This window comes from Penicillium canescens, assembly GCF_028828765.1.
Source record: "Penicillium canescens strain IBT 15451 chromosome Unknown utg000002l_segment0_segment0, whole genome shotgun sequence".
NCBI lineage: Eukaryota > Fungi > Ascomycota > Eurotiomycetes > Eurotiales > Aspergillaceae > Penicillium > Penicillium canescens.
In genome coordinates, this window is record NW_026703964.1 from 4838495 (window position 1) to 4862941 (window position 24447).

The window sequence follows — 24447 nt, forward strand, 5'->3', positions numbered from 1 at the left end:
ACAGATTCGTGCAAGCAGCCACTCGAACAAAGATAGCACATGTCGGAATTTCAGCCCCGAATCAAGAAATGGTGCTTGTCGCAAAAGCAGTGGTAAGCTCATTGCTCCCAAATCCGTTAAGGCTTCCATGCAAGAGCCTAGGTGACGAATTGTTTGGATGGGTAGCTAAAAGCAAACGCTCGAGGCTACACCGTACAGCAATGCAGCGGCGAACTTTTTGAGCCACATTGGAAAATTGGCAACACATGCGTAAGATAAGAATTTAAAGGACAAGCATGAATCGCATACACGTTGGCTACCTTGAAATTTGAGAGTAACAACTCTGCAATCCTCAGTTGAAAACGAACCATGATACTGGATGCATCCGAAGCAAACACGAAAAGCGAAAAGATTTTAATCATACGGTGACGGCAAAAATTGGAAGGCCTTGGTATTTCGGTCTTGAGGACGATCGGATTTCGCTGGCTATTCGTACGTAGCGGTAAGTGTGGCGATGACATTTCCTTCGAAATTGATAACCTTTCAACCGTCAGCATTATCGGATACTCCATACTGATCGCTGTCTTTGGTGTTGTGTTTCCCTAAAATAGCAACTTACAATAGCCAGAGCAGTCATCATCTCAGCCAGCGTTAATACAAGGGGCACATCCAATGTAGTCACTGCTGTATCCTCATCCAGATTGGCTGCTTACTGACCAATCCACTACCGTCGGGGATAATCTCGTAAAAAAAGAAAAGGACATGTTCCTTATCTGCCTGGTTCACTGTCTCGGCATATCCTGCCAAAGCTCATTTAACAAAATTTTGGTGAATTCTCTTTTGGGGTTGTATCTTGATATATCAGACCTCGTGCTTGACCTGAGTGGTTGCAGATATAGATCTCACGATCTAAGCCATAGCAGGGCTGCAGCTCCAGGGTCATAGAGCCCCGTTAAAACATTTGAATAGCGACAAATTGTGCATATGAGCAGGTGAACCTGCTTCTTGAAATTGGAATCGTGTCTTCTATGTCAACAAGAGTACTAGCTGCGCAAACATCCTAATCAATTCGATGTTTTGCATAGCAGGATTATCAGCGGTCAAGTTGGTCGCATCGGCTTATTTGGAGTTTATATTCAAGCACTTGAAGTGATGAAACAAGCTACAAGAACCCAATACTTCAAAATATAAAAGCGAGTGTATTCCAATCTGGAAGGTAAAGTAGAATTTAATTCTAGCAACAGAAACAGAAAAAAAAAAAAAAAAGCATTCAACCCAATCTATAACCCGTAACCCGTAGCCCATAAGCAATACAGTATACAGTACCGGGCACTGAGTCACTCAATCCCAGTATGTACGTCAAAAAAGAAAGATACCATCACCATCAACGAGTCCTCGCACATAAACGTAAGCATGAGATATGTACAAGAGGCGCGCGAGACGTCCACAGATGGCATCAAATAATATCAGACGCACATGCTGCAAGCTCTACACGCGTAGATGGAGAAGTGCCGCTGAGCCGCTCAGGAATGTGAAAGATTTACTGAGGGGGGAGGGGAAAGCCCGAGGGAGGGGGGCCGGTGGGGGTAGCGGTAGGGGTGCCACTTGAGGAAGAGCCGCTGGGGGTGGGACCCGATGGGGTAGGGAAGAACTGGCGCTTCTCGAAGCCGCTGGGAGCGTCGGTGGGGAAGGGAGGAGGGGGAGTGCCTGAGGGGGTGCCTGAGGGAGTAGGGGCCGAGCTCGAGGGAGTCGAGAAGCTGCTAGGCTCAGGGAACTGGCGCTTGCCGAAGGGGAAGCCGCCGAAGCCCTGGCCGGCCGGGGCGGAGGGGCTTCCGGTTGGAGAAAGGGTAACACTAAGGGTGCTGCTGGGGTTACCGCTTGGGGTACCGGTTGGCTGCTCCTGACGCTTCGCGACGGGGAGAGTGAAGGGCAGGCTGGAGGAGATCTCGCCTAGCAGGTCGGGGAAGCCGTCGCGTTTCTGGAAGGCGACGGGGGTGGGGGTGCCGCTGGGAGGGGGGCCCGAGGGAGTCGCCGAGGAGATCGCCGAAGAGGTCGCCGAAGAGGTCGCCGAGGAGGTCGGGAAGCCGGTTGGGGGAGGGCCAGTTGGAGTGGGAGCGTCACTGGGGGAACCGGGGAAAGGAGCGGGAGGACCCTGGGGCAGGGCGAGGGCGCAGCCCATCAAGCCCATAGCGGCGAAGCCGGTGTATTTCATTGTGAAAGATTGGTGTTTATAAATCTATGAAACAAGTAAAGAATGGAGGTGTATAGATTGCGAAACAGGCTTTGATATATGGGATAGATATATCAAAAGCAAGACTGATAGTTCGAAGAAGAAGGGAAGGTCTGGTTTGGAGGAATGGAGCAGTCTTTATACGACTGGCCGCTGTATCAGGATTGATCTGGGAGCATTGGGTCCTCATGCCAATGTGGATTCCGTGATCAGGCCATGACTTCAGTTCTATTGCCCTAGAAGGCTGGCCAGATGGACAGGCTAGACCATCCACCAAACAATCCAAGTGGGTATTGACGATCTTCACCTTCAGGGACCTTAGGGTTGTCAGGGACAGCGCCAGGGATGGGGGCCAGCAGGTACCCGGCAATTGCGGTGCCTGGGGCTGAGGTATTTTCCAAGGCGTTGCAGGAACCGATAGCCCAGCCAACGTGGAAGAGGTGAAAAAGTGGTCCCTGGATCCTTCAACAGGGCAGGTATCGACAGCTCGGTTAGGCTGCAGGCGCCAAAGGCAGGTACCAGAAAATAGGGCGACGATCCTATTCCGTGTATATCAATGATCTGCCGTGATAGTCTGCCCGTATCACATCCTAGGGCTTCGATGTCGTTCGTAGGACCTGCCCAATGCAGACGGTGCTCCAGGAGAAGAAAACGGGGCCGGCCGATGAATGCTTTGAGAAAGAAATCCGTTAAGCTTGTTTCCCTGCGAACCCTGCATCCAGGGTTGTCTGCATTGTACCAATTAGCCCCTCTTTGGCGTGCCTGAGCACATCATGGCCTCACACCATAATGGCTGGGGGCCGCATCAGCATCTCATCATTTCCGCCCCATGAAGCAATTTCTGTCACAGCGTGGCAGTTCCTTCGTTTCACGTTGGATTTGCCACAGGGCGTCTATCGAGGCTGATACAGTCTGTGTCAGAGAATTTCCAAGTATCCACGGGATAAAGTGGATTCGAACGTTATGCATTGGGGAATAGATTGGCGGAGCCACTGATTGATAAGTGAGGGCCAATGGTCACCAACGGATCGGCGATATGGGCCTCCTGGTTGTTCTCAATGAAGGTCTTAGTAGCGTGCCCAATCCAAGAACCAGTGCGACTCAAAATTGGGCTTTTTTTCAACAGTTGAAAATGGAACATCCGCGGATGCTCAGTCACCGATGGCATAGGCTGTGAATAGACAGATGTCCTTGTTCCAGGGCAAAACTAGAGTGGCGGATCCCAAGGAATAGACATCACAGTCGTCGTCAGCGCTGAAGGAATTGGGGGTTGGGGCTGGACTGAGGAAGTCTGACTGGATCAAGCAATGTCTAGCTCCAGCAGGGTGGGTCCCGTGGCATAAAAGATCGACGGCTCATGAACTTCCTCTTAGCTCTTCTCAATCTTGATACAATTTGCCAAACACGTGTTGCAGCCTACATATCTATGATCCATGATCTATGTCTGCGTCTCGACTTCATCTTGGCATATCATCTTTGTTATTTACTGGCCCCGAGGCCCCGGGGCCGACATAGCGCTCGAAACTCCGCTGACTAAATTTCTAAATGCCGATTCTTTCCTCATATTGTTTTGCCGAACCCCCACTGTCTTCTATCTAGTTGGCTATGCAGTTGCCAAGCTTGTCTTCCAAAGTTTGAATCCACGGGGCCATTTGGATTGATTTGCCTTTGAGCCGGTTGGGGCCGGAGCTTATGGTGGGAAAGGGCTTAGCTTCAGGGCCGACTAGCGCCAAGGGCGGAAGCTCGTATCCTTAACCGAAACCCTGAGACCTGATACTAAAACTACATGTGCACTATTGTACAGCTTGTATAGCCGGAATCTTGACTAACAGTCTCGTAATCGATCTCATCTGGGGGTTGTGGCTGCTGCTCTTGCCACCTGGCGTATGTACGCGCAACACTTCCCCGCTATACATACATTCGAGACCGCCACATGTCTGTCAGATAACCAAGGATGAAGAAAGGAAGGAACGCAAATAATTGTGAATCCATTGGATGCAATATGTATGCCGAAATCTGAAACCAAAAGGGAATGCTATAGAGGTGGTCTAGAAAGGGGGAATCGTATAGCGGGCGGTGGGCCCAGGCCGTGTTACAACGCCAAACCCTATAAAGAACGAAGCTGGAGCAAATGTAGTGAAGAAAACCGAATATACTGTAGTGGATCGTGCGTCGCATGCGTCAAAAGGGGTGTTGGAAATGTGCTTCCCATGCCAATTGAGCCGCCGATTCAAGGGATTAGATTGATAAGCGGCCTGTGCTTGTCCAGCACCGATGGTACCTGAGCTGCCCGTTAAAGCTCTTCAGTGCCGCGGTTTGCGCATGGAAAGGTCAGGAGAGCTCGGGTGGATTGTTGGTGTTGGGGTCATGCTGAGCAGATGGCGGGATGAGGGTGGTACGGTCGTGGAAAACTCACGAGCCGAAGAGGCATAAACCTGCTTCGGCGAGGCTCGATAAGTGGGAGCGGAAGAATTGTAGGTTAGGCCAGAAGAGAATGAGGATCGCCGGGATCGGACTGGGCTGCGAAGCCCGTAGTTTGCGGTTGCTCCACTAAAGGAAACTGAGTCCGAGGACGCTCGATGGCCAGCCAGTCGAGATCGGACTGTGTACAAGCGGGGGAATTCGTAGTCGTCATCGCTGCTAGATCCGATATCGAATATCGTTCCGTTGTTGTAGGACGCCGAAGATGTCCGGCGGTGGGTCCTCGGTTGCATTGACTCGTTTGTTAGAGTTGGAGGTGGGTTCTCGAGAGATACGGTGCTGCGTGCTTTGCGCAATTCTCGGACTGGTTGTTGCCGCGATTGCCCGCCTGAACGTCGTTTTTCCAGTTCATGGCTGTAGGAACCACGCCGTCTGTGGCGTCCGCCTCTTCCATTGCTGTCTACTGAATCAATCGAGTGACGGGAGGAGTTGGGCATCCGTAAATCAACCTGACCCGGACTAAAGGCTACCCGGGCCCGCATCTTCTGAATCGCACTATCTAGTGCGAGCTCGATAGCGCAGTGGTTTCGGATCCGACTCAGCCGTGGCCATGTCGCCCGTTCGCCGCTTAGGCATGCCGCAAGCATGAACTCCGTGGTCGGATTTTCCAAGAGTCGGGGGAAGTTGGAGGATATGAGTTCCGGATAGATGTTGATATCACCGTGATATTTCTGATTTACGATGGAAGCGAACTTCGTCATCGATGTTGGGAAGACTCCGAGTTCTGAGAGGACATTCATTCGATGAAGAACCTCGTCTTTTGCAAGGTGTGTCATCGTGTTCATCCATCGAGGAATGAAGGATTGGCCGTCTTCTGCCTCGATCCGGGGTCCTTCTTCCTTCGGGAGGAATGGCACTACATGAGGATTGACTTGGGAGACGATGAAATGGTTGACGTTGAACATCTCTGATAACCGGGTCATTGGCAGATCACCGTCGACAGAGCCGTCAATGTATTGCTTATGGAGGTCATTCCACGGTACTGTTTCTCCTGTCAACGGATCTTTGGCCATCAAGGTGAATGGTCTGAACACGAAAGGTACAGAGCATGATACAGCCCTTGGTTGACATTAGCAGGGAGCAGAGAAACACAGAGCAGATCACTTACACAGCAGACCAAATCAACACATTCGGCGCAGAGATATAGTTCAACAACCGCGGAAGCTCATACATACCGGCACTCGAGACGCAGATATTCAAGATTCTACGAGTGCGGTTGTATGCTTCCTGGAAGGTCAGATCTCCTAGCCAGCTTCTCATGGTATTCGCCAAATGCGATATATCAAGGAACGACCCGAATTTCAAAAAGCGAGTCATCTTCTGCAAGAGATTTTCTTCCTGGCCCTTCTTATTGAAAACAGCAAAGTCTCCATGCACATAGGTATCCAGCAGCGCCGGCAGTTCGTCATCTGTACGTGTGCCGAAGACTGCGCACACAATACTACCAGCAGATGCCCCTGAAATGATGCGAGGAATCATCTTGGCCTCATAGAGAGCCTTGAGAACCCCAATATGAGTCATTCCGAAAGTCGCACCCCCAGAGAAAAGCAGACCGCTGCGACCAAAAGCCTGCCGAGCTGCGAGCAACTGGTCCAGGATATACTTCAGCTCCAGTCCATCGCAGCGATTATGGACGGACAGATCGACCAGCGTGGTGATAGTCTCCAAGGCTGTGGTGATATACCGATCAATCAAGTCCTTAGTACCAATATGCGAATGCCGATAAAGTGATGCATTGCTCATATGCGCCAGATCCCGACTCAGCGCCGTGCGCACGAGAAACAGCATCCGACTCACATCACAATTAATCCGCGCCTCTTCCAGCTGTCGCAACCGATCCTGGACCAACTGATTGTCGTATTCGGAGGACTCGAACGTCTGCTTCCAAGCGTTGTTGTCTTCCAGTTCGTCGAGCTCGCTGGCGCAACTTCGCCATTCCTCGTACGACACGGCCTGCAGTCCCGATGGTTGGTTAGCCAAGATAATTCTGCAGGTGCGACCGCCCCCAGCGCCCAGGTGCACAGCGTAGACTTACATTTTTCATGTGCATATACAATATCTGCTTCCGTTCCTCGATCTCGGCCTTTTGTTTTCGTTGTTCTTTGTTGAGGCCATCGCGGTAGGTGTGTAGGGTGTCACCGGCCCAATTCCATGAGTCCTTCACCAGGGATGACACGGCTGGTATCGATACTGCTTTCCGCAGGGATCGCGGGGGTTGGGAATTGGTGTGGACATGTTCTGAGTGTTCGGTTGCTTGCTTGCGTCCATGATGGCACTGGACTATTGTGGAGTCGCCCAACACCGACATCGCAGGCCTGTGCATCGGAAGCAAGCCATCCGGGATCTGAAACGTAGCCCAAGGTCAAGATCAGAAAAGACTTAGACTAGAATAGTAAGAATATGAAGAGTTGCAAGAGTCAAGAGTTAAGTAACTGGGCGGTCTGAAAAACGTCACGAGGATCCGCCCGATCTATTTTCCCCGGAGTTGGGCCGCCTAACTTGACTAAGTCTTTCAGCCTTCAGGTTTGGAATGTAGCATTCACGGGACTTGGGGTTGACTTGGGGTATCAAATTATTGATAACCGGTAATCGGAAGTTATGCAGTCACTTTACTTCCCCATGATCTCACGCATCATCTGAACACGCCCCAGATCCCGGTGGGGAAGCATTTGCCTCACCCGGAAGATCCTTGAATAACTTGAATGTTGGCTGGGCAGTGTTGGTTTTATTCGTCTCTTACATTGCAGTCAATTTCACTTGATTTATGTTCTCTGTGTTCATCTGATATCATCTGATATGATGTAAACATCTATGTATTCCCTAACTACATGCATCCTAGATCGCAAGCTTATCAGAACCCCTGGGGGCCCCGGGGCCCCTTGTTCACATGCATGCAGCATGTGCGCTCCGATCTTCATGTGTCAAGGAACTCCGTATACCACAATAGGTCAACATATTTGATTGGAATAGCCACCTGGACAGCAAATGATATCATATCTGACCAAGCCACACCTTCAACGCATGTCTTGCCCGCAGTTCAACCCCATCCTCGCGCCAAAAGTGGCCCGCGCCATCGATTTTCCGAAATTGGAACTGACTGCGCGGCATGTGCGCCATCTCGTCTGACCACCTCTCCAGTTTCCCAGCAGGGGTGAATGTATCCTGGTCGCCGAAGAGCGCTAGGGTGTGGTGGGTGCTCTGCTGGTCTGCTGGACGACAGGGAATGCGAGTATCACTCCCAGTATCCGCTTTCACATTCAGTGATAAGGTCGAGAAGGAGGTTAGGAGGTGACTAATTGGGGGTAAGAGCGGAGAGACGAGGAGGTAGGAAATGGAGGTTGTCAAGGCGGTAGGGTTGGTGTCAGCTAGATTGTGACTGTGAGTCATATGGAATTTCTCCAGGGTTGATGCAGCTATCCGCAATGATGCTTTGCCTATCTCGGATTTTGGCGTTGGGTTGTGCGTGGAGGCTGAGGTTGATGTCGGCCCGAATCGGAAAATGTCCAGCATGACTTCGAGTGATGGGACGTGGGAGGCGATTAAGGACCCGTAGGAGTAGCCGCCCAGGACGAGACGTACATCTGGGCTTCCATCTTCGTCAGTGTTGTGAAGTTTGGATGAGTTTGCTTGGTCACTTGGGGAGAATGCAAGCTTTAAGTGATGAAGATATTGCAACATGAACCCGTAGAATGAGACATAATCTCCTAGCTCGGGTTTGGCAGTCCAGCTTGTTCGTCCTTCAGAGTCCCCGGCTCCGCTATGGGGTGTATTAGCTGCTTGGGTTCATGATCCAATGCCAGGAGTAGGTAATAGTACCGGAAATTGAAGGTTCCGACGATGCAGTCTGAATGTAACAGCTCGCCGCCGATGAAACTCACGACAGGATCGTCATAGCAGCCTCCCAAAGGCGCGTATGGGTGTGCGACGATTGCGCCGCGGTTTGTCCAAGCTGTTGCTGATTCTATATTTTGGAATGCGGGTGGGAGATATATGCGACATTCCAGCTGTTTGCCATCATGGATTGAGGGGATCGCGAATGAAAAAGTCGGTAATGGAAGATCCATCCTTGTATTAATCGTATAGCATGGTTATTTGCCTCGAAACGCAGGTAGACTGTTGATAGGAAGAAGTCGAGGGAGTCTTCGGTGAGGCCTCGGGTCCGTCCCCCAATGGAACTCGCGGTTTGGACGCAACATGAACATGACTTTGGGGATCAAACAATCCTAGTATACATAACGGAATAGATGATGCCTCAACCCTAGAATAAGCTTTATGGCAGAGGTAAGGGAATAGAGGGAAGATTTTCAATCTAAAAAGCCGAAGTATATGCTAATATTTACTAAGATCGGGTCACAAATATATATCATAATTCATTATATACTCCATCAGGTCAACCAAGCGGGATCCGGCTCATCATCATCCTCTGACCTTGACTCAGTGTCCGAATGATGAGAATCTGCATCCTTCAGCAAGTCAGCTGGAGGTTCCGGGTCGTCGTGGGCTAGCGGATCCTCATAGGGGGGCTGATGGTCCTCATCCTGGCCCTGGTCCTTCGGAGAAGCATTGCCAGTCGAGTTTAGGGGTGTATCCTCTTTATGCACCGGCAAGGCGAAGGCAGAAAGAAGCATACCCCTTGCTTCTCGCAGAGCTTCTAGCTCAGCTGCAATGCAGCAAACCAATAGCTTCCAATCCTTGTCCTCGGCGAGCTCCAAATGTGATTCAACGCGTTGGGTAGTCTTTTCCAAATCATCCAAGATATTCTTAACAAGTTCGTCTTTGTAGTCTGTCGATGTGGATCCCTCGGACTCGGTCGCTGGAGTGGAAATCTCAACATAATGTCGCATGTTGGCGCGGAGGCGCTTCTCAAAGCCGGTGACGTCCGTCACTGCTTGTTTCCACACTCCGCCTCCTTCTTCCAGCGCCAGAATCTCTCCATCTACTTTCTGTTGTCTACTGCGTAAACCGACTTGCTCAGAGTTCCAATGTTCCCGGGCCATGTCAAGTGTGCGGCGTTTAGGGTTCAAGGAGTGGAAGGTTGATTCACCTGGACGTTGCGACATGGGTTGAATGGGAGGGTCTCGGAGATATTTTCGGATATCGGAGTCGAGTATGGACAAAGATTCGGTATAGGAAGATAGCTTGGCTTCGATCGAGTTGTTGATATGTGAAATCTCACTGACAAGATGTCGATGTTTAGCTTTCATCTCATACAGCCTGGTCTCCAATTCATGAATGTCAGTCGCGAGGGCCCGAGCCTCTTCTTCTAGTTGCTTTGAATGCTGGCTTTCCTCATCGCCATGTATAGAAGCGATGGCTTCTTCGAGACCGGTTCTCTTTGAGAGAAAGCTCTCTATATCATGTAGCGCGCTTTCTCTCTCCTCCGTTTGAGTCGTAATGATCTCTCGTTCTTCCTCTCGCAGCTTCAGTAGGTCATAGATCGATTGGAAGATGCCATCTCGAGCAGCCCGAAGCCCAATTTTCTTGGGTGCAGGTTGCCTAGAGGGGACCGTAGAAGGGGATTGCGAGCGACTGGCTTCGGAAGTGTTTCGACTCAAGCTTCTGCTGTAGGATTCGTCTGACCGTGGTCGTGCCAGTCCAGAGAGAAGGCCGTCGCTTTGGGCGTCAATCAGAACCTGAAGATTACGCTGTATGTGTTTCGTCTGTCGTTCAATATATAGGAGAGGGTCATGATGGTACGTCGAAGCTGCTGCTGGGACTGGAGGCAGCCTCTTATCACGATATGATTGCTGGAGAAGTGTTGACATGGCGGACAGGGAAGCGTGGCAGGCGGAGCTTCAGACTGGAGTTGGAGCTACGTGGCCCTGGGGAAAACAGCTATTTAGTAGTTTGGAGACATGGATCAGCCAGCTGTGAAGGAGATCACCAGACCAGGGAAAGAATCACTCGCCAGGTGATTTCAGATCCGTCCACGGCCTTGCAGCTGATGAGCACGTGACTTGCACAGTCAGCAGTCAGCTCTCCCGTCAACGTCAGTCTCGCGCCTGCAAGCTTCTGTTGTCTGCTTCCAGCTTCTATTTGTACGTGCCCTTCATCCACTTCGTCTCTTTCATTTAATCATCTTCTGTATTTCTTGCTATATTCTCTTTTCTCGGGGCACCTGATTACCCCTTTGTACCTTTGTTCGACCCTGGGGCTGATTCGCTGTTCCCCAAGCTCCCTCCCGATCCCGTTGCTTCATCACAGCAACAACAAATCGATCTATCCTCGAAACTCATCCCGTGAATTTCGACGCGAGCCGTCTATCCCAATCAAGATGGTCGGACTCGTATCGGCCGCCGGTTTGGTCGGATTTCTCTCCGAGCCTGACCCAGAGCTTAAGGTCTTTGCATTGAAGTCATTAGATTCTCAGATCGATCTGCTCTGGACAGAAGTTGTGAATGCTGTTCCTGACATGTGAGTTGTTTCTCTCCCAGGATTTTGTCAGCTTGGATCAGTCTTCGCTCTTGCGCCATTCCTGCCGAGTCCGACCGATGAGTGCACCCCTGCTAACTCCTCCAGTGAGGCTCTCTATGAAGACGAATCTTTCCCAGAACGCGGACTCGCGGCGTTAGTTGCTTCGAAGGTATACTACCATTTGCAGGAATATAATGAGAGCATGGTCCTTGCTCTGGGCGCTGGAAAGCTGTTCAAGTTGGAGAACGGCGGCGAATATGAGGAGACCATCATTGGTAAGTTGAGAACCATCACAATCATCCTGAATTTGGATGGTTAATACTTGATTGAACACAGCGAAATGCGTCGACACTTTCATCTCTCTATCTGCTGCCCAACGGCCTACTGCTGACCAGTCCGTCAACCTGAACACCTCTTTCCCATCATCAGGCGACGGCGCCACCAGCACATCTGCAAGCCTCACATCGCCCATCACACCGTTCTCGAAGTCCGCATTGCCATCGAAATCATTGCTCTCTCGCGCCGAGGTTCCCGGTATTGACGCCGCCCACCCCGGTGGCGATGACACCAGTGTTCAGCACGAGGAGACCCCTCTCGTACTGAAGCGCGGTGTCCAGGGCCAACTCCAGACTGTTATTGAGCGTTTGTTCGAAGAATGCTTCCGCCAGAAGCGATACCGTCAAGTTATTGGAATTGCCATCGAGGCCAAGAGTCTAGATGTGCTCCGCATGGCTATCCTGCGCGCTAGCTCCGACGAGAAGAAGCAGCAGGGCGATTCTCGCAACAGCGAGGAGCTGATGGAATATGTTCTAGATATTTGCATGGGCATTGTCCAAGAGCGGGCCTTCCGCAGCGAGGTTTGTGATCCCAATCCCCCGTATGGAACAAGTCAACTAACGGTATTCCTTCTAGATCCTCAAACTTATCTTGGAACTGCTGAATGAGATCCCGGCCCCTGACTACTTCTCAATTGCCAAATGTGTTGTCTTCCTTAATGAACACTCTATGGCCTCCGTCATTCTTCGTCAGCTGGTCGAGAAGGGTGATTCCCGCTCCCTTGCGGTCGCCTACCAAATCTCCTTCGACCTTTACGACAACAGCACACAAGAATTCCTTCAGAAGGTTCGGCAAGAGATCGCTGAGCTTGTCCCCGAAAGGGAAACCGAGAAGGAAAACGAGGATGAGAACGAGCCAAAGGAGTCTGACGCATTACTTGAAGACCAGGGCAGCTCTTCCCGGCCTTCGGGTGATAAGCATTCCAATCTGCCGGATGATGCGATCACAGCATTTAAAAACATTCTCCAGATTCTTGATGGTATTAAGACTATCCAGCTGAACCTAGAATTCCTATACCGAAACAACAAAGCGGATATCGCGATTTTGAACAAGATTCGCGACAGCCTCGAGGCTCGGAATTCTATCTTCCACACTGCAGTGACTCTCTCGAATGCCTTCATGCATGCGGGGACCACCCACGACAAGTTCTTCCGTGACAACCTGGAATGGCTCGGCAAGGCAGTCAACTGGTCCAAGTTCACGGCTACTGCCGCATTGGGCTGTATCCACCGCGGCAACCTGAGCCAGGGTCAGAAGCTTCTCCAGCCTTATCTGCCCCGTGAGCACATTGCTGGGGTTGGAGGCTCTGGATCTGTCTACAGCCAGGGTGGTTCGCTCTATGCCTTCGGTCTCATCTACGCCAACCACGGTGGTATGGCCGTTGACATCATCCGGGACCACTTCAAGAAGGCCACCGAAGAAGTCGTTCAACACGGTGGAGCTCTTGGTCTGGGTGTTGCCGGTATGGCCACAGGTGACGAAGGCATTTTCGAAGACCTGCGGACCGTTCTCTACACCGATTCCGCCCTTAACGGAGAGGCTGTCGGCCTTTCCATGGGTCTCATCATGCTTGGCACTGGTAACATGAAGGCTCTCGAGGACATGATCCAGTACGCCCACGAGACACAGCACGAGAAGATCGTCCGTGGTCTCGCCATGGGCATGGCTTTGATCATGTACGGTCGCCAGGAAGGTGCCGACGAGCTGATCAATGGTCTCCTCGGCGACCCTGACCCCACCCTCCGCTACGGTGGTATCATGACCATTGCCCTGGCTTACTGTGGCAGTGGCAGCAACAAGGCAGTTCGTAAGCTTCTGCATGTTGCGGTCAGTGATGTCAACGATGATGTGCGTCGCGTCGCCGTTCTCAGCTTGGGCTTCATCCTGTTCCGCAAGCACCAGAGCGTTCCTCGCATGGTTGAGCTACTTTCTGAGTCGTACAACCCCCACGTCCGCTACGGTGCTGCCATGGCGCTTGGTATTTCTTGTGCCGGAACTGGCCTGGACGAAGCAATTGATCTCTTGGAGCCCATGCTCAAGGACTCGACCGACTTCGTTCGCCAGGGTGCCCTGATCTCCCTCGCCATGGTTCTCGTCCAGCAGAACGAGGCTATGAACCCCCGTGTTACCAGCCTTCGCAAAACCATGATGAAGATGCTTGGTGACCGCCACGAAGATGCTATGGCCAAGTTCGGTTGTGCCATTGCCCTCGGTATCATTGATGCCGGTGGCCGCAACTGCACCATCAGCTTGCAGACACAGACCGGTAACCTCAACATGCCCGGTATTGTTGGTGCCGCAGTCTTCGTCCAGTACTGGTACTGGTTCCCTCTCACACACTTCTTGTCGCTTAGCTTCGCCCCGACATCCGTCATTGGCGTTGACCAGAAGCTTGAGGTCCCCCACTTCAAGTTCCACAGCAACACCCGCCCCAGTCTCTTCGACTATCCCCCTGAGCAACAGGTGAAGGCCGAGGAGGCCCCCGAGAAGGTGAAGACTGCCGTACTTTCTACCACTGCCCAGGCCAAGCGCCGTGCTCAGCGTCGGGAGAAGCAGGCTCGCCGTGAGAGCATGGACATTGATCAGACTCCTACGACACCAAAGGTCTCTGATCAGCTACCGGATGCTATGGAGACGGAAGACACCAAGGCTGAAGGCGAAGAAGGCACCGAGACCGAGAAGGCTGCCTCTGAGGGTCAGAAGAAGAAGGCGGAACGGGAGAAGGTCGGATACGAGTTGGACAACCTGTCAAGGGTACTCCCAGCTCAGCTCAAATACCTCACTTTCCCAGACCCGCGGTATGAGCCGGTAAAGAGGGTATGTTCAGTCCTACATACTACCACGAATCTTGTGCTAACTCAATATTTCCAGCCCACTGGTGGTGTTGTCGTTGTCCTCGACAAGCAGCCCGACGAGCCTCGCGAAGTTGTTGAGCTCAAGGCCAGCAAGGAAGCTCGCCAATCACCCCCTCAGACCGAAACACTCCAGGACCGCCTGCAAGCCGCTATCGGCACCGCTGCCCTGCAAACCCCTCAACGGGCTGATGCTCGGGCTGCCCTGTCCGCTGCTACTGCTGGTGGAGCCAGTGCTGCTGCCGGTGTTCTAACGGCGGTGGATGAAGATGAAGAAGGTGTGGAGGACGCGCCTTGCCCTGACGAGTTCTCGTACGAGTCAGATGGCGAGGAGGAGTAAGGAGATGCGTCGTAGAATCTTGATGCTGGATGTATTACTAGACTAATCAGGCTGTCTATCTGGACCTGATCTATTGGAAGCTGATGTGGCTTTCGACTGATTGATATGAGACTTCCTTTGTTTTATCCACTTTGTACATTGCACTGCATTCTCCACGTAAGCTTGTTCTGCACCATAGAATCTCCCATAAGCAGTATGCCTTGGTTCTAAAAGTGTCATGGCGTCTCGTGGACATTTGAAATTGGGCTCCAGGGTGCAGGTACTTGCACATGCAAGCATGGGAGTAACTAACGTTATACCATGACTCGACTCACCCGTACTTTTACTGTTGTTACACACACCCGGGCTTTTTACAGTCGGAATATATAGTTTCTCTAGTTAAGGGTATACACTTGGTCTGTTCAATCATTAACTATGCGCTCGACACTTGATCCTTTTGTCCTTTTATGCTCATCGATCACATGCTCCCTCAGCTCACCGCCCTGCATGTGTGTCTGCCTCGGCATTCTCACCATGACGCACCTCGAGCCAATAAAGAGTCCAACAACGGGGATGACCGAAGCGATCAGCAGCCGATGGACGAGAGACTAAGGGATTCTCACGCTTTGCTGCACAATTACATAGAGCATGTGAACTGATTTCCATACTCCGAGGCCCCCTTGGAATCCTACACCACTTGTCCTGGTTTGGAATACATTCCGAACTAAACGGAAATTATTTATGAAACCCCAGACTCATATATCTTTCCTCCAGCTTCCCCGGACTTAATTTTTTTTTTTCTTCTCTCCCCACCTTACACCCTTTGCTCACCATATTCTATCTTTACCTCCCCGCCGCACCTCTTACCTCTTACTCCTGCCCCCAACATCATGGCAAAGAGATTTAGCAAAGACGACGTCGCGTCGCACGGCAAGGGCGACAGCCTCTGGATCGTGATCGATGAAGACGTCTACGATGTATCTAAGTTCCAAGACGAGCACCCTGGTATGTCCGAAGTCATGCGCCACCCTCCGTAAGGATCACATGCTAACATTCCTATTCTGAACAGGCGGAAAGAAGAGTACGTCGTCACCGAGGCTAACCGCCACTCCCAAGAGCAGTATATTGACTATGCACGTTTAGTTCTCCAGCGCGTTGCCGGAAAGGACGCCTCGAAGCAGTTCTGGAAGTACCACAATGAGGGCATTTTGAAGAAGTACAAGGGTCAGCTGCAGATCGGTTCGTTGGACACCAAGAAAGCAGCTGAGCCGGTGCCGGCTCCTAAGAAGGCTGCTCCCGAGCCCAAGCCTCAGTCTGAGTCCTCTTCTTCTGTGACGCCGCCTGCTACTGGTGCGCCGCAGGATCCTTACGGAGATTTGATTCCTTTCGCCGACCCTTCATGGTACCAGGGTGTAAGTTTTGCTACCTCGGCTAAATCGGGGTATACAGAGACTAATGTATGTTTTCCTGCGTCCTTAGTATGCCTCCCCCTACTTTAACGATTCCCACGCCGCCCTCCGAGACGAAGTCCGCCAGTGGGTCGAGTCCGAGATTGAGCCATATGTAACCGAATGGGATGAGGGCAAGGAGGTCCCGCCCCATATCTACAAGCAGATGGGTGAGCGAGGATACCTGGCCGGTCTGTTGGGTGTCACATACCCTGTGAACCACACCCCACACCGCGTGCAGTCGGTGACACCAGATCGCTGGGACTTGTTCCACGAGATGCTGTTGACCGACGAACTGTCGCGTGCAGGCAGCGGCGGCCTTGTCTGGAACTTGATCGGAGGCTTTGGCATTGGATGCCCACCCCTGGTCAAGTTCGGCAAGAAGCCGCTGGTCGACCGAATCCTGCCGGGTATCCTGGCCGGCGACAAGCGTATCTGTCTTGCCATCACCGAGCCTGATGCGGGCAGTGACGTCGCCAACTTGGGCTGCGAGGCCAAGCTGAGCGAAGATGGCAAGCACTACATCGTCAACGGCGAGAAGAAGTGGATCACAAACGGTATCTGGTCCGACTACTTCACCACCGCCGTGCGCACCGGCAAGCCCGGCATGAATGGAGTCAGTGTCCTCCTCATCGAGCGTGAAGCCGGCGGTGTCAGCACCCGCCGTATGGACTGCCAGGGTGTATGGTCCAGCGGCACAACCTACGTAACCTTTGAAGACGTCAAGGTACCAGTCGAGAACTTGATCGGCAAGGAGAACCAAGGGTTCAAGGTGATCATGACAAACTTTAACCACGAGCGCATCGGAATCGTGATCCAGTGCCTGCGTTTCTCGCGTGTCTGCTACGAAGAATCCATGAAGTACGCACACAAGCGCAAGACCTTCAACAAGCCACTCATCGAACACCCTGTCATCCGCATGAAACTCGCCCACATGGCCCGCCAAATCGAGGCTACCTATAACTGGCTCGAGAACATGATCTTCCAATGCCAGTGCATGGAAGAGACAGAGGCCATGCTCAAGCTTGGCGGTGCTATCGCCAGTTTGAAGGCCCAGTCTACTACTTGCTTCGAGTTCTGCGCTCGCGAGGCGAGTCAGATCTTCGGTGGGTTGAGCTATAGCCGTGGTGGACAGGGTGGTAAGGTCGAGAGGCTTTACCGTGATGTTCGCGCTTATGCTATCCCTGGTGGTAGTGAGGAGATCATGCTTGACCTTAGTATGCGTCAGAGCTTGCGTGTTCATGGCATGTTTGGAATGAAGCTATAGAGTATTCTTTTGGGTGTTTATTCTTGGGTTTGACGATAGAGATTTGCCCGTCCCTCGTCTTGGTTCATGATTGCTTTCTTTTTTGTTTGGCTAGATATCCTTTCGTCTGTGACGGCTTCTTTTTGGTTGATTTTGCTATGATTTGCCTTGTATCATACGTTGAATTCTTTTGTATATTTCTTGGTTCATGGTGAGATCACCTTTTTTGGATCTTTGCTTCATAGTACTTCGGATTTTGAGATATGAGATTTATTTATTCATTTACTTTTTGCCTTTCAAGCGGTTGATAATTTCTTTGTCTTCGATCCATACTTTATTGCCGTGGCTCGCCCATCGTTCTTTGACAAAGGCCACTTCCATGGAAGGTCGGTATACTCCAAGCCAAAGAGCTACATGGTTCCTACGGTTTACTCGAAAACGAGGCATGTATATCATATGGTACAGGCCTCGATTTGATTCGACACGATCACAATCTTGAGTTGGAGCAGAAGCGCTGCGAAATTATTGGCCTTTGTTATTTCTTTGTTTCCAGCCCTTTGAAAATTCTCTGAGTCGGGTTTATATTTAAATAAAAGGCAGGCTATAGGCGCTCACTTCATACGCGTCCGTATGATATAACCATATGATCCTGCGTTGAATCTGAAGAGAGCATCTAACCACCATGGATGACCCAATACCGGATACCAACCTGTTCCCTACGCCCAATCATCCTCTTCTGCAAAGGGTCCTTGAGGATGGAACCACGACTACTTTCCCACCTACCGCGCTCGTATTCGTCTCCATGATTTCCCAAGAATATGCCATCGCAATGAGCCCGATGTTACTCCTCTCCAGTTCAGTGGGTTCAAGGGTTCGAATGCCATTGGTCTAAATTGGGTTAGAATCCTCGAAAGAACTCAACCGGACAGGCGCGCCCTTGAGCTCACCGTCTACCCATCTTGATCTCACCACCATGCCCGAGGACATGTTTAAGCTTCTCCTCCCAATATTACTGCATATCATAACCGATAAGCCAAGTACAACGGACTTCCATGACCTGCATGTCTTTGTTGAAGAAGTACCAAGGCTGGCCGTGATGGCGTGGCAATGGCTACGAGACGGCTCAGGCGCACGATATCTCAACATGCACTTCAAGGCCTCGCAGCTCTACCCAGACTTCAAGACAGCCTACAACAATGCAGAGCAAATACGGCTCAACCGCAGAGCCAGCAACATGACCGGTACCAACCAAAAGACCTACCTTTACAACTTTATATCGAAATGTCATTGCACCGGATGCATCGCAATGGCAACCCAGCTTAATGTCATAGGATACGACATGTACGGAAAATCCGCTCTTCATGCCGCAATCGAAGCAGTCCCTTTATTCCCGGGCAGCGAAGGAGGTCTGGTACTATGGTTGCTTGATGAAATCCTGAACACAGGGGTCAATCCCAGACATATGCCCACAAGCATCGAGGAAATGTCCATCCCACACCATGTGGCGCGTATGAAAGACCCACAAGTGTTTATGGCGATGGTCAAAAAGTTCTCATCGAAAGGCTTCCCGATACTTCTGTGGAATGATGATGGTCTCAAGCTCCAGTTATGTAGCTTCGCTTCTCGATACATGGCTGAGTGGCTGTGGCGGTATGAAAAGTTCAATATTGCCTATCTTCCTAGGAACACCCTTCCCTACCGTCTTCCGCCGCAGGGTGGTCCTATTTATGATACTCTACCACTTCATTACCTGTGGAACCGGGATGCTGAATATGGTGACCCTATTGATCATTCCTTTTTCGATGGCGTACCTAATAGGGCCGATTTTGCTATCGCTTATGTGAATGACCCAGATATTCATCCTAGGTTTGGTGAACGGCCTACTGTCCGTAGGCACCCAGGGCCTGCGCCTAGTCCTCCAGGAGGGCAGGTAGTAAATTAGGGTAATAACCAGGGAATGACACAAACGACGATGATAGTGACAGCGAGGAGGAAGAAGAGTACTATCCCAATAGGTCACCCAGTCCCCAGAGGACACCCAGCCAGAATCGCTCAGATCCACCCAATTGGAGCTCGAACGAAGAGCACTTCAACGATCGAAGGCCCGATACATCTCGAACAATTTGGCACCGGGCAATTGAGAATCCGAACGGTTCTGATATTCTGAGGTGGTTCAATGAACACTCGGACGTGTCACCAAGGACAAGGAATAATTTCAATAGACGCAACCACCCCGAGAGCATTACGCCTCTACGCGCTGCCGTCAGAGGAAACCAGCCGGCAACCAAATGGTTCTGTGACCAATACGGGTTCGGGAAATTAACACACACAGACGCAGCACTTTACGCCGCGCTCAATATGAACGCCAACTGTGTGCAGATTCTCGATATCGTCCTGTCTCGTCTTGACAGAGAAGCCTGGCGTGATACCGAAGGCGTCAAAAGAATCTATTGGTGGATCATCATTGCATATAATCGAGCCCATATGGAGTCGACCACGGAGCTGCCGCGCGGATCAGAAAGGGAGACAAGGACGAGCAGATTGATAGAGGCCACCAAGGAGAAACTTCGCGTGCTCAATCAGAAATTGAGACCGTTTTGGGATACTTTCCAAGAGTCGGTTCAAATTCACTGGCTGCTTCGGTTCGTTGAGCTGCAAGAGGAGACATGGATTAGACAAGGTGTCCTTCAGCTTGAGATCGAAAGGTCTTTCACCGATGACTTTGAACAAGGTGCTGGGTTTTGGCGTGCTTCGTATGACCATGGGCCGGTTACCGATCGGTAGGTAGAGCCATAGTCTTATTCATTTTTGCTAGGAGATGGGGGCTTCCATAATTTTCCTGTCTATTGTATTTAATTTTTGTTGTTTAATTGGGTTTGTTGAGCTCTGGTAAGAAGCAAATGGTGGTGCTATCGTGACTTCAATATATGTTCACATGGTTCGGATGTTCGAATTAGGGCACGGCTTTATGGTCCAAAACTATTTCAAAGTGACATATTGCTTTAAGAAGCCTTGAGCAGCTTGCTCAAGTTTTAGACGGCATTAAGAATGAGGAGTATATCTTAATGCTTTTCAAAGATGTTGTTTTGTTGGTTGTCGTCGGTTTATACATAGGCATCATCGCCTGCGTAATATTTTATAGCTGATGTATTAGCCTACAGGCAGATTGAAGATCCATGAAGAGTATAACATCTATATTCACAGATATTAGGCATATAGGTATGTTAACAGTGCCCTATTTTATGTAGGTTGCAGGTAATGTACTACGGCGGGGCATAACAACCACCGACGCAGCAATGAAGCCTCACCTGGGCAACTCGACTTGACCTTCTGATTCAATTTCTCCTTTCCCTTTTCTCAGCTGACATCCCTTCTGAAAAAGGCGCGGAATCCCTTGCGCGCACAGTTTCTCTTCGAAGCCCGAGATTCGTTCTTTGTAGGCGGTCGCGGAACTCATTGATTGCCCGCAGAGCTCGATTGTCTGCTTCCCTACTCTCCGATCGCGCCTACACATCACTTCAATCACAAAGAATCGATCTGACGCCGTTCGAACCAGGCTGTCCTCTTGAAAGCAATCCGGGACAGTCTAACTTCCAGCTACATCTGATCTTTTTACCCGACCACAGCGCGATTTCCCTGGCTTGGGTACGTGCTCTCTCTTGACCTAACCTCTCGTCTTACACTGACTCAGGCTGGCATTGTATAGAGACGCTCTCATACCCCGAATCGCTATCCCACTTTATCCACAGCGCGACCAGATTCCTATTGATACCCTGTACGACGCGAATCTCCACGATGTCCAACTTTCTCGACCAGGACTTCGGGTCCGAGGATGAGGACGATGAGTTCAACCCCGCGCCCCCATGAAGACTCCGATGCCGAGGAGCCCAGAGCCAAGGTCAGTCTGCCACTTACCGAGTTTCGGTAAGCACGATGGCTAATAAAGGAGTACAGCCCGCCAAGAAAGAGAGATCTGGCGGCGACGGCGAGAATGAGGACGATGTGAAATACGGACGCGTCCCCCACGACGAAGAGGATGATGCCAAAGACGTCGAGGAGGACGATGAGGAGGGCGACAACCAAGCAGAGGATGATGACGAGGAAGACGAGGAAGAGGATGAAGAAGAGGCAGTGGTGCGTTCTCTACGACTAGCCTCATGCTGGGCCTCTGTTAACTTGTTTTCTCATTATAGAGCCATCGCCCGCGTAAGAGAATGAAGGCCAACCCTTTCATTGAAATCGAAGCCGGTGTCGACGAAGAAGAGGACGAAGCCGAAGATGAAGAGGATGAGCTCGCCGAATTTGGCATGGAAACCCACCCCGATGACCTCGATGTGCTACCCGGAGGCACCGAGACAGATGACCGCCGTCACCGACAATTGGATCGCCAGCGCGAGATTGACGCCAGCATGGACGCAGAGAAGCAGGCACAGATGCTTAAGGAGCGATACGGACGGAACCGTGCGGCAGCTTCAGATGCGCTCGTCATCCCGAAACGACTTCTTCTTCCTAGTGTGGAGGATCCCAGTATTTGGGGTTGCCGCTGCAAACCTGGCAAGGAGAAGGAAGTCGTCTATTCGATCCAGAAACGTATTGAAGAACGCCCAGCAGGCTCCCGCAACCCGATTCGTATCATTTCAGCCTTTGAGCGTGGCAATGTTATGCAGGGTTGGTTCTACTGTGAAGCCCGCAGACAGGCAGATGTCACCGAAGGTCTGGAGGCCATCAACTTCTACTATCCATCCCAGAAGATGACCTTGGTTCCCGTGAAGGAGATGCCTGATCTTTTCCGTGTTCAAAAATCCGAAGAGCTTTTGCCTGGTGGCTGGGTCCGTATCAAGCGCGGCAAATACTCGGGTGATTTGGCACAGATCGAGGAGGTTGAAACAAATGGACTGAATGTCACTGTTCGCCTTGTTCCTCGACTGGACTACGGAATGAACGACGATGCTCTTGGTGCTCCTGCAGCTGAATCCAAGCGCAAACGTGGTCTCACCAATACTGTTCGCCCTCCCCAGCGCCTCTTCAGCGAGGCAGAGGCAAAGAAGAAGCACGCAAAGTACCTGTCGTCTACTTCAGGTCTCGGTGGAAAATCATGGAACTATCTGAACGACAACTACGTCGACGGCTTCCTCATCAAGGATATGCGGGTCCAGCACTTGGATACCAAGAATGTCAACCCTAGGCTAGAGGAAGTCACAATGTTTGCCCGCGGAGGCGAAGACGGTACTGCTAACCTTGACCTGGCTTCGCTCGCTGAGACCCTTAAGAAGTCCACTGCCGAGGAAGCCTACCAACCGGGCGATCCGGTGGAGGTCTACCGAGGTGAACAGCAGGGCCTTATTGGTCGCACAGTGTCAACTCGAGGTGACATCGTTTCTCTGCAAGTTACCGAAGGTGAGCTGTCTGGACAGACAATTGACGCGCCTGTTCGCACCCTTCGCAAACGATTCAGAGAGGGTGATCACGTCAAGGTCATTGGAGGCAGTCGTTATCAAAACGAATTGGGTATGGTGGTCCAAGTCAAGGACGATACAGTTACTCTACTCAGTGATATGAGCATGCAGGAGATCACAGTCTTCAGTAAAGACCTCCGACTTTCTGCTGAGATGGCTGCCGATGGACAGCTTGGCATATATGATGTTCATGATCTCGTCCAGCTTGATGCTGCCACAGTTGCCTGTGTCATCAAAGTGGACCGCGAGTCGCTCCGCGTTGTGGACCAGAATGGCTCTGTTCGGAATATTCTGCCCACCCAGATTGCAGCCAAAATCACTCCTCGCCGTGATGCAGTCGCTACTGATAAGAATGGCGCAGAGATTCGACTTGGCGACACTGTCCGCGAGCTCCATGGAGAGCAGCGGAGCGGAGTCATCCGCCACATCCACCGTTCATTCCTTTTCTTGCACAATAAGGCCCAAGCTGAAAACGCCGGTATTACCGTAGTGCGGACATCAAGCGTTGTCACTGTTTCGGCACGAGGCGGCCGACCTGCCGGACCTGACCTGACCAAGATGAACCCTGCCCTGGCTATGCAAACACCTGGTGGTGGTGGGGCTCAAATGCCACCTCCTCGTCGTGGCCGCGACAGATTGCTTGGAAAGACAGTAACTATTCGCAAGGGTCGCTATAAGGGACTTGTCGGAATTGTTCGCGATGCCGATGATAGTTCCGCCCAGGTGGAGCTTTACACATCTAACAAGCCCGTTCACATCCCACGGGACATCCTTACCGTCAAAGATCCCATCACCAAACAATCCCTGGATATGGGTGGTGGCCGCGGAAGAGGGTCACGCACTCCATTTGGCTCCTCGGCCGGTCTCCCATCGAGAGAAGGTGGATGGGCCGGTGGTCGCACTCCGATGGCTGCCGCAGACTCCTCCAGAACCCCGGCCTGGGGCGGCGCAGGAGGATCCAGAACTCCTGCTTGGGGGAACGCCAGTGGGTCTCGCACACCAGCATGGAAGAACGATGGCTCCCGCACCTCAAATCCCTACGAAGGAAACCGCACTGCCTACGGAGGAGTGGGCAACCGCACACCAGCCTGGAACTCGGGATCAAAGACACCATACGACTCCAGCTCTGGTTTCGACGCCTTTGCCTCTGGCTCTCGCACCCCCGCCTGGGGCAGTGCCGGCGGAAACGCAGGAAACCGCACCCCAGCTTGGGGTGGCCTGTCCAGTAGCCGAGACCAGCGCGACTTCGATGACGCCCCCACACCCGGTGGAGGCTACTCCGCCCCCACACCAGGCGCGTACACAGCACCTACCCCCGGCGCACCAACACCTGGAGCATGGCCGGAAAGTGCCCCCACACCCGGCGGTGCTTTCAGCGCACCAACCCCTGGCGGCCCTTCGAAGCGTGACTACGACGCTCCTACTCCTGCGGCGTATGACGCGCCAACTCCTGCCATGGGTGGTGCGGCTGCCACGCCCGGCGCTGGATATGGTGGTAATGATAACGGACCTCGATATGATGACTCGCCGAGTCCGTGATCTAATCCTTAAATATTTCCTTTCCTTGTGTTCCATTTCTTTCCAAGCACAAAAGGCTTGTCCCTGCCATCTGCTTTTTTTCCCCCTCCTTCAAGGTATCTAGGATTGGATCGGCTTTGCATATGTATTCTACTTGTTGAAATTATT

General features: G+C 51.7%; 8 protein-coding genes across 8 annotated transcripts; 4 read left to right on the forward strand and 4 right to left on the reverse strand.

Moving 5' to 3' along the window:
* Nucleotides 1-1519: 1519 nt before the first annotated feature.
* On the reverse strand, nt 1520-2191 carry N7446_003066 (uncharacterized protein; the record flags this gene model as incomplete). Its single annotated transcript, XM_058511815.1, has 1 exon — nt 1520-2191. One exon carries the CDS (start codon nt 2189-2191, stop codon nt 1520-1522), a length of 672 nt encoding a protein of 223 aa, XP_058377351.1.
* Nucleotides 2192-4512: 2321 nt separating this feature from the next.
* Nucleotides 4513-7263, reverse strand: N7446_003067 (putative Patatin family phospholipase; the record flags this gene model as incomplete). The annotated part of the gene is made up of 3 exons (XM_058511816.1): nt 6726-7263; nt 5799-6643; nt 4513-5749 (listed from the first exon to the last, which is right to left on the reverse strand). The coding sequence occupies exons 1-3, from the start codon at nt 7011-7013 to the stop codon at nt 4513-4515; spliced, it is 2370 nt and encodes a 789-aa protein (XP_058377352.1). The 5' UTR covers nt 7014-7263.
* A 418-nt stretch (nt 7264-7681) lies between these two features.
* On the reverse strand, nt 7682-8758 carry N7446_003068 (uncharacterized protein; the record flags this gene model as incomplete). Its single annotated transcript, XM_058511817.1, has 2 exons — nt 8507-8758; nt 7682-8447 (listed from the first exon to the last, which is right to left on the reverse strand). Exons 1-2 carry the CDS (start codon nt 8752-8754, stop codon nt 7682-7684), a joined length of 1014 nt encoding a protein of 337 aa, XP_058377353.1. The 5' UTR covers nt 8755-8758.
* A 317-nt stretch (nt 8759-9075) lies between these two features.
* On the reverse strand, nt 9076-10455 carry N7446_003069 (uncharacterized protein; the record flags this gene model as incomplete). Its single annotated transcript, XM_058511818.1, has 1 exon — nt 9076-10455. The coding sequence occupies one exon, from the start codon at nt 10453-10455 to the stop codon at nt 9076-9078; it is 1380 nt and encodes a 459-aa protein (XP_058377354.1).
* A 509-nt stretch (nt 10456-10964) lies between these two features.
* Nucleotides 10965-14632, forward strand: N7446_003070 (proteasome regulatory particle base subunit RPN2; the record flags this gene model as incomplete). The annotated part of the gene is made up of 5 exons (XM_058511819.1): nt 10965-11104; nt 11210-11379; nt 11441-11961; nt 12017-14257; nt 14312-14632. 5 exons carry the CDS (start codon nt 10965-10967, stop codon nt 14630-14632), a joined length of 3393 nt encoding a protein of 1130 aa, XP_058377355.1.
* An 869-nt stretch (nt 14633-15501) lies between these two features.
* Nucleotides 15502-17326, forward strand: N7446_003071 (putative acyl-CoA dehydrogenase; the record flags this gene model as incomplete). The annotated part of the gene is made up of 4 exons (XM_058511820.1): nt 15502-15616; nt 15681-15692; nt 15755-16023; nt 16091-17326. The coding sequence occupies 4 exons, from the start codon at nt 15502-15504 to the stop codon at nt 17324-17326; spliced, it is 1632 nt and encodes a 543-aa protein (XP_058377356.1).
* A 661-nt stretch (nt 17327-17987) lies between these two features.
* On the forward strand, nt 17988-20089 carry N7446_003072 (uncharacterized protein; the record flags this gene model as incomplete). The annotated part of the gene is made up of 3 exons (XM_058511821.1): nt 17988-18159; nt 18208-19194; nt 19260-20089. The coding sequence occupies 3 exons, from the start codon at nt 17988-17990 to the stop codon at nt 20087-20089; spliced, it is 1989 nt and encodes a 662-aa protein (XP_058377357.1).
* A 1048-nt stretch (nt 20090-21137) lies between these two features.
* Nucleotides 21138-24300, forward strand: spt5 (transcription elongation factor spt5; the record flags this gene model as incomplete). The annotated part of the gene is made up of 3 exons (XM_058511822.1): nt 21138-21203; nt 21260-21439; nt 21499-24300. The coding sequence occupies 3 exons, from the start codon at nt 21138-21140 to the stop codon at nt 24298-24300; spliced, it is 3048 nt and encodes a 1015-aa protein (XP_058377358.1).
* Nucleotides 24301-24447: the final 147 nt, after the last annotated feature.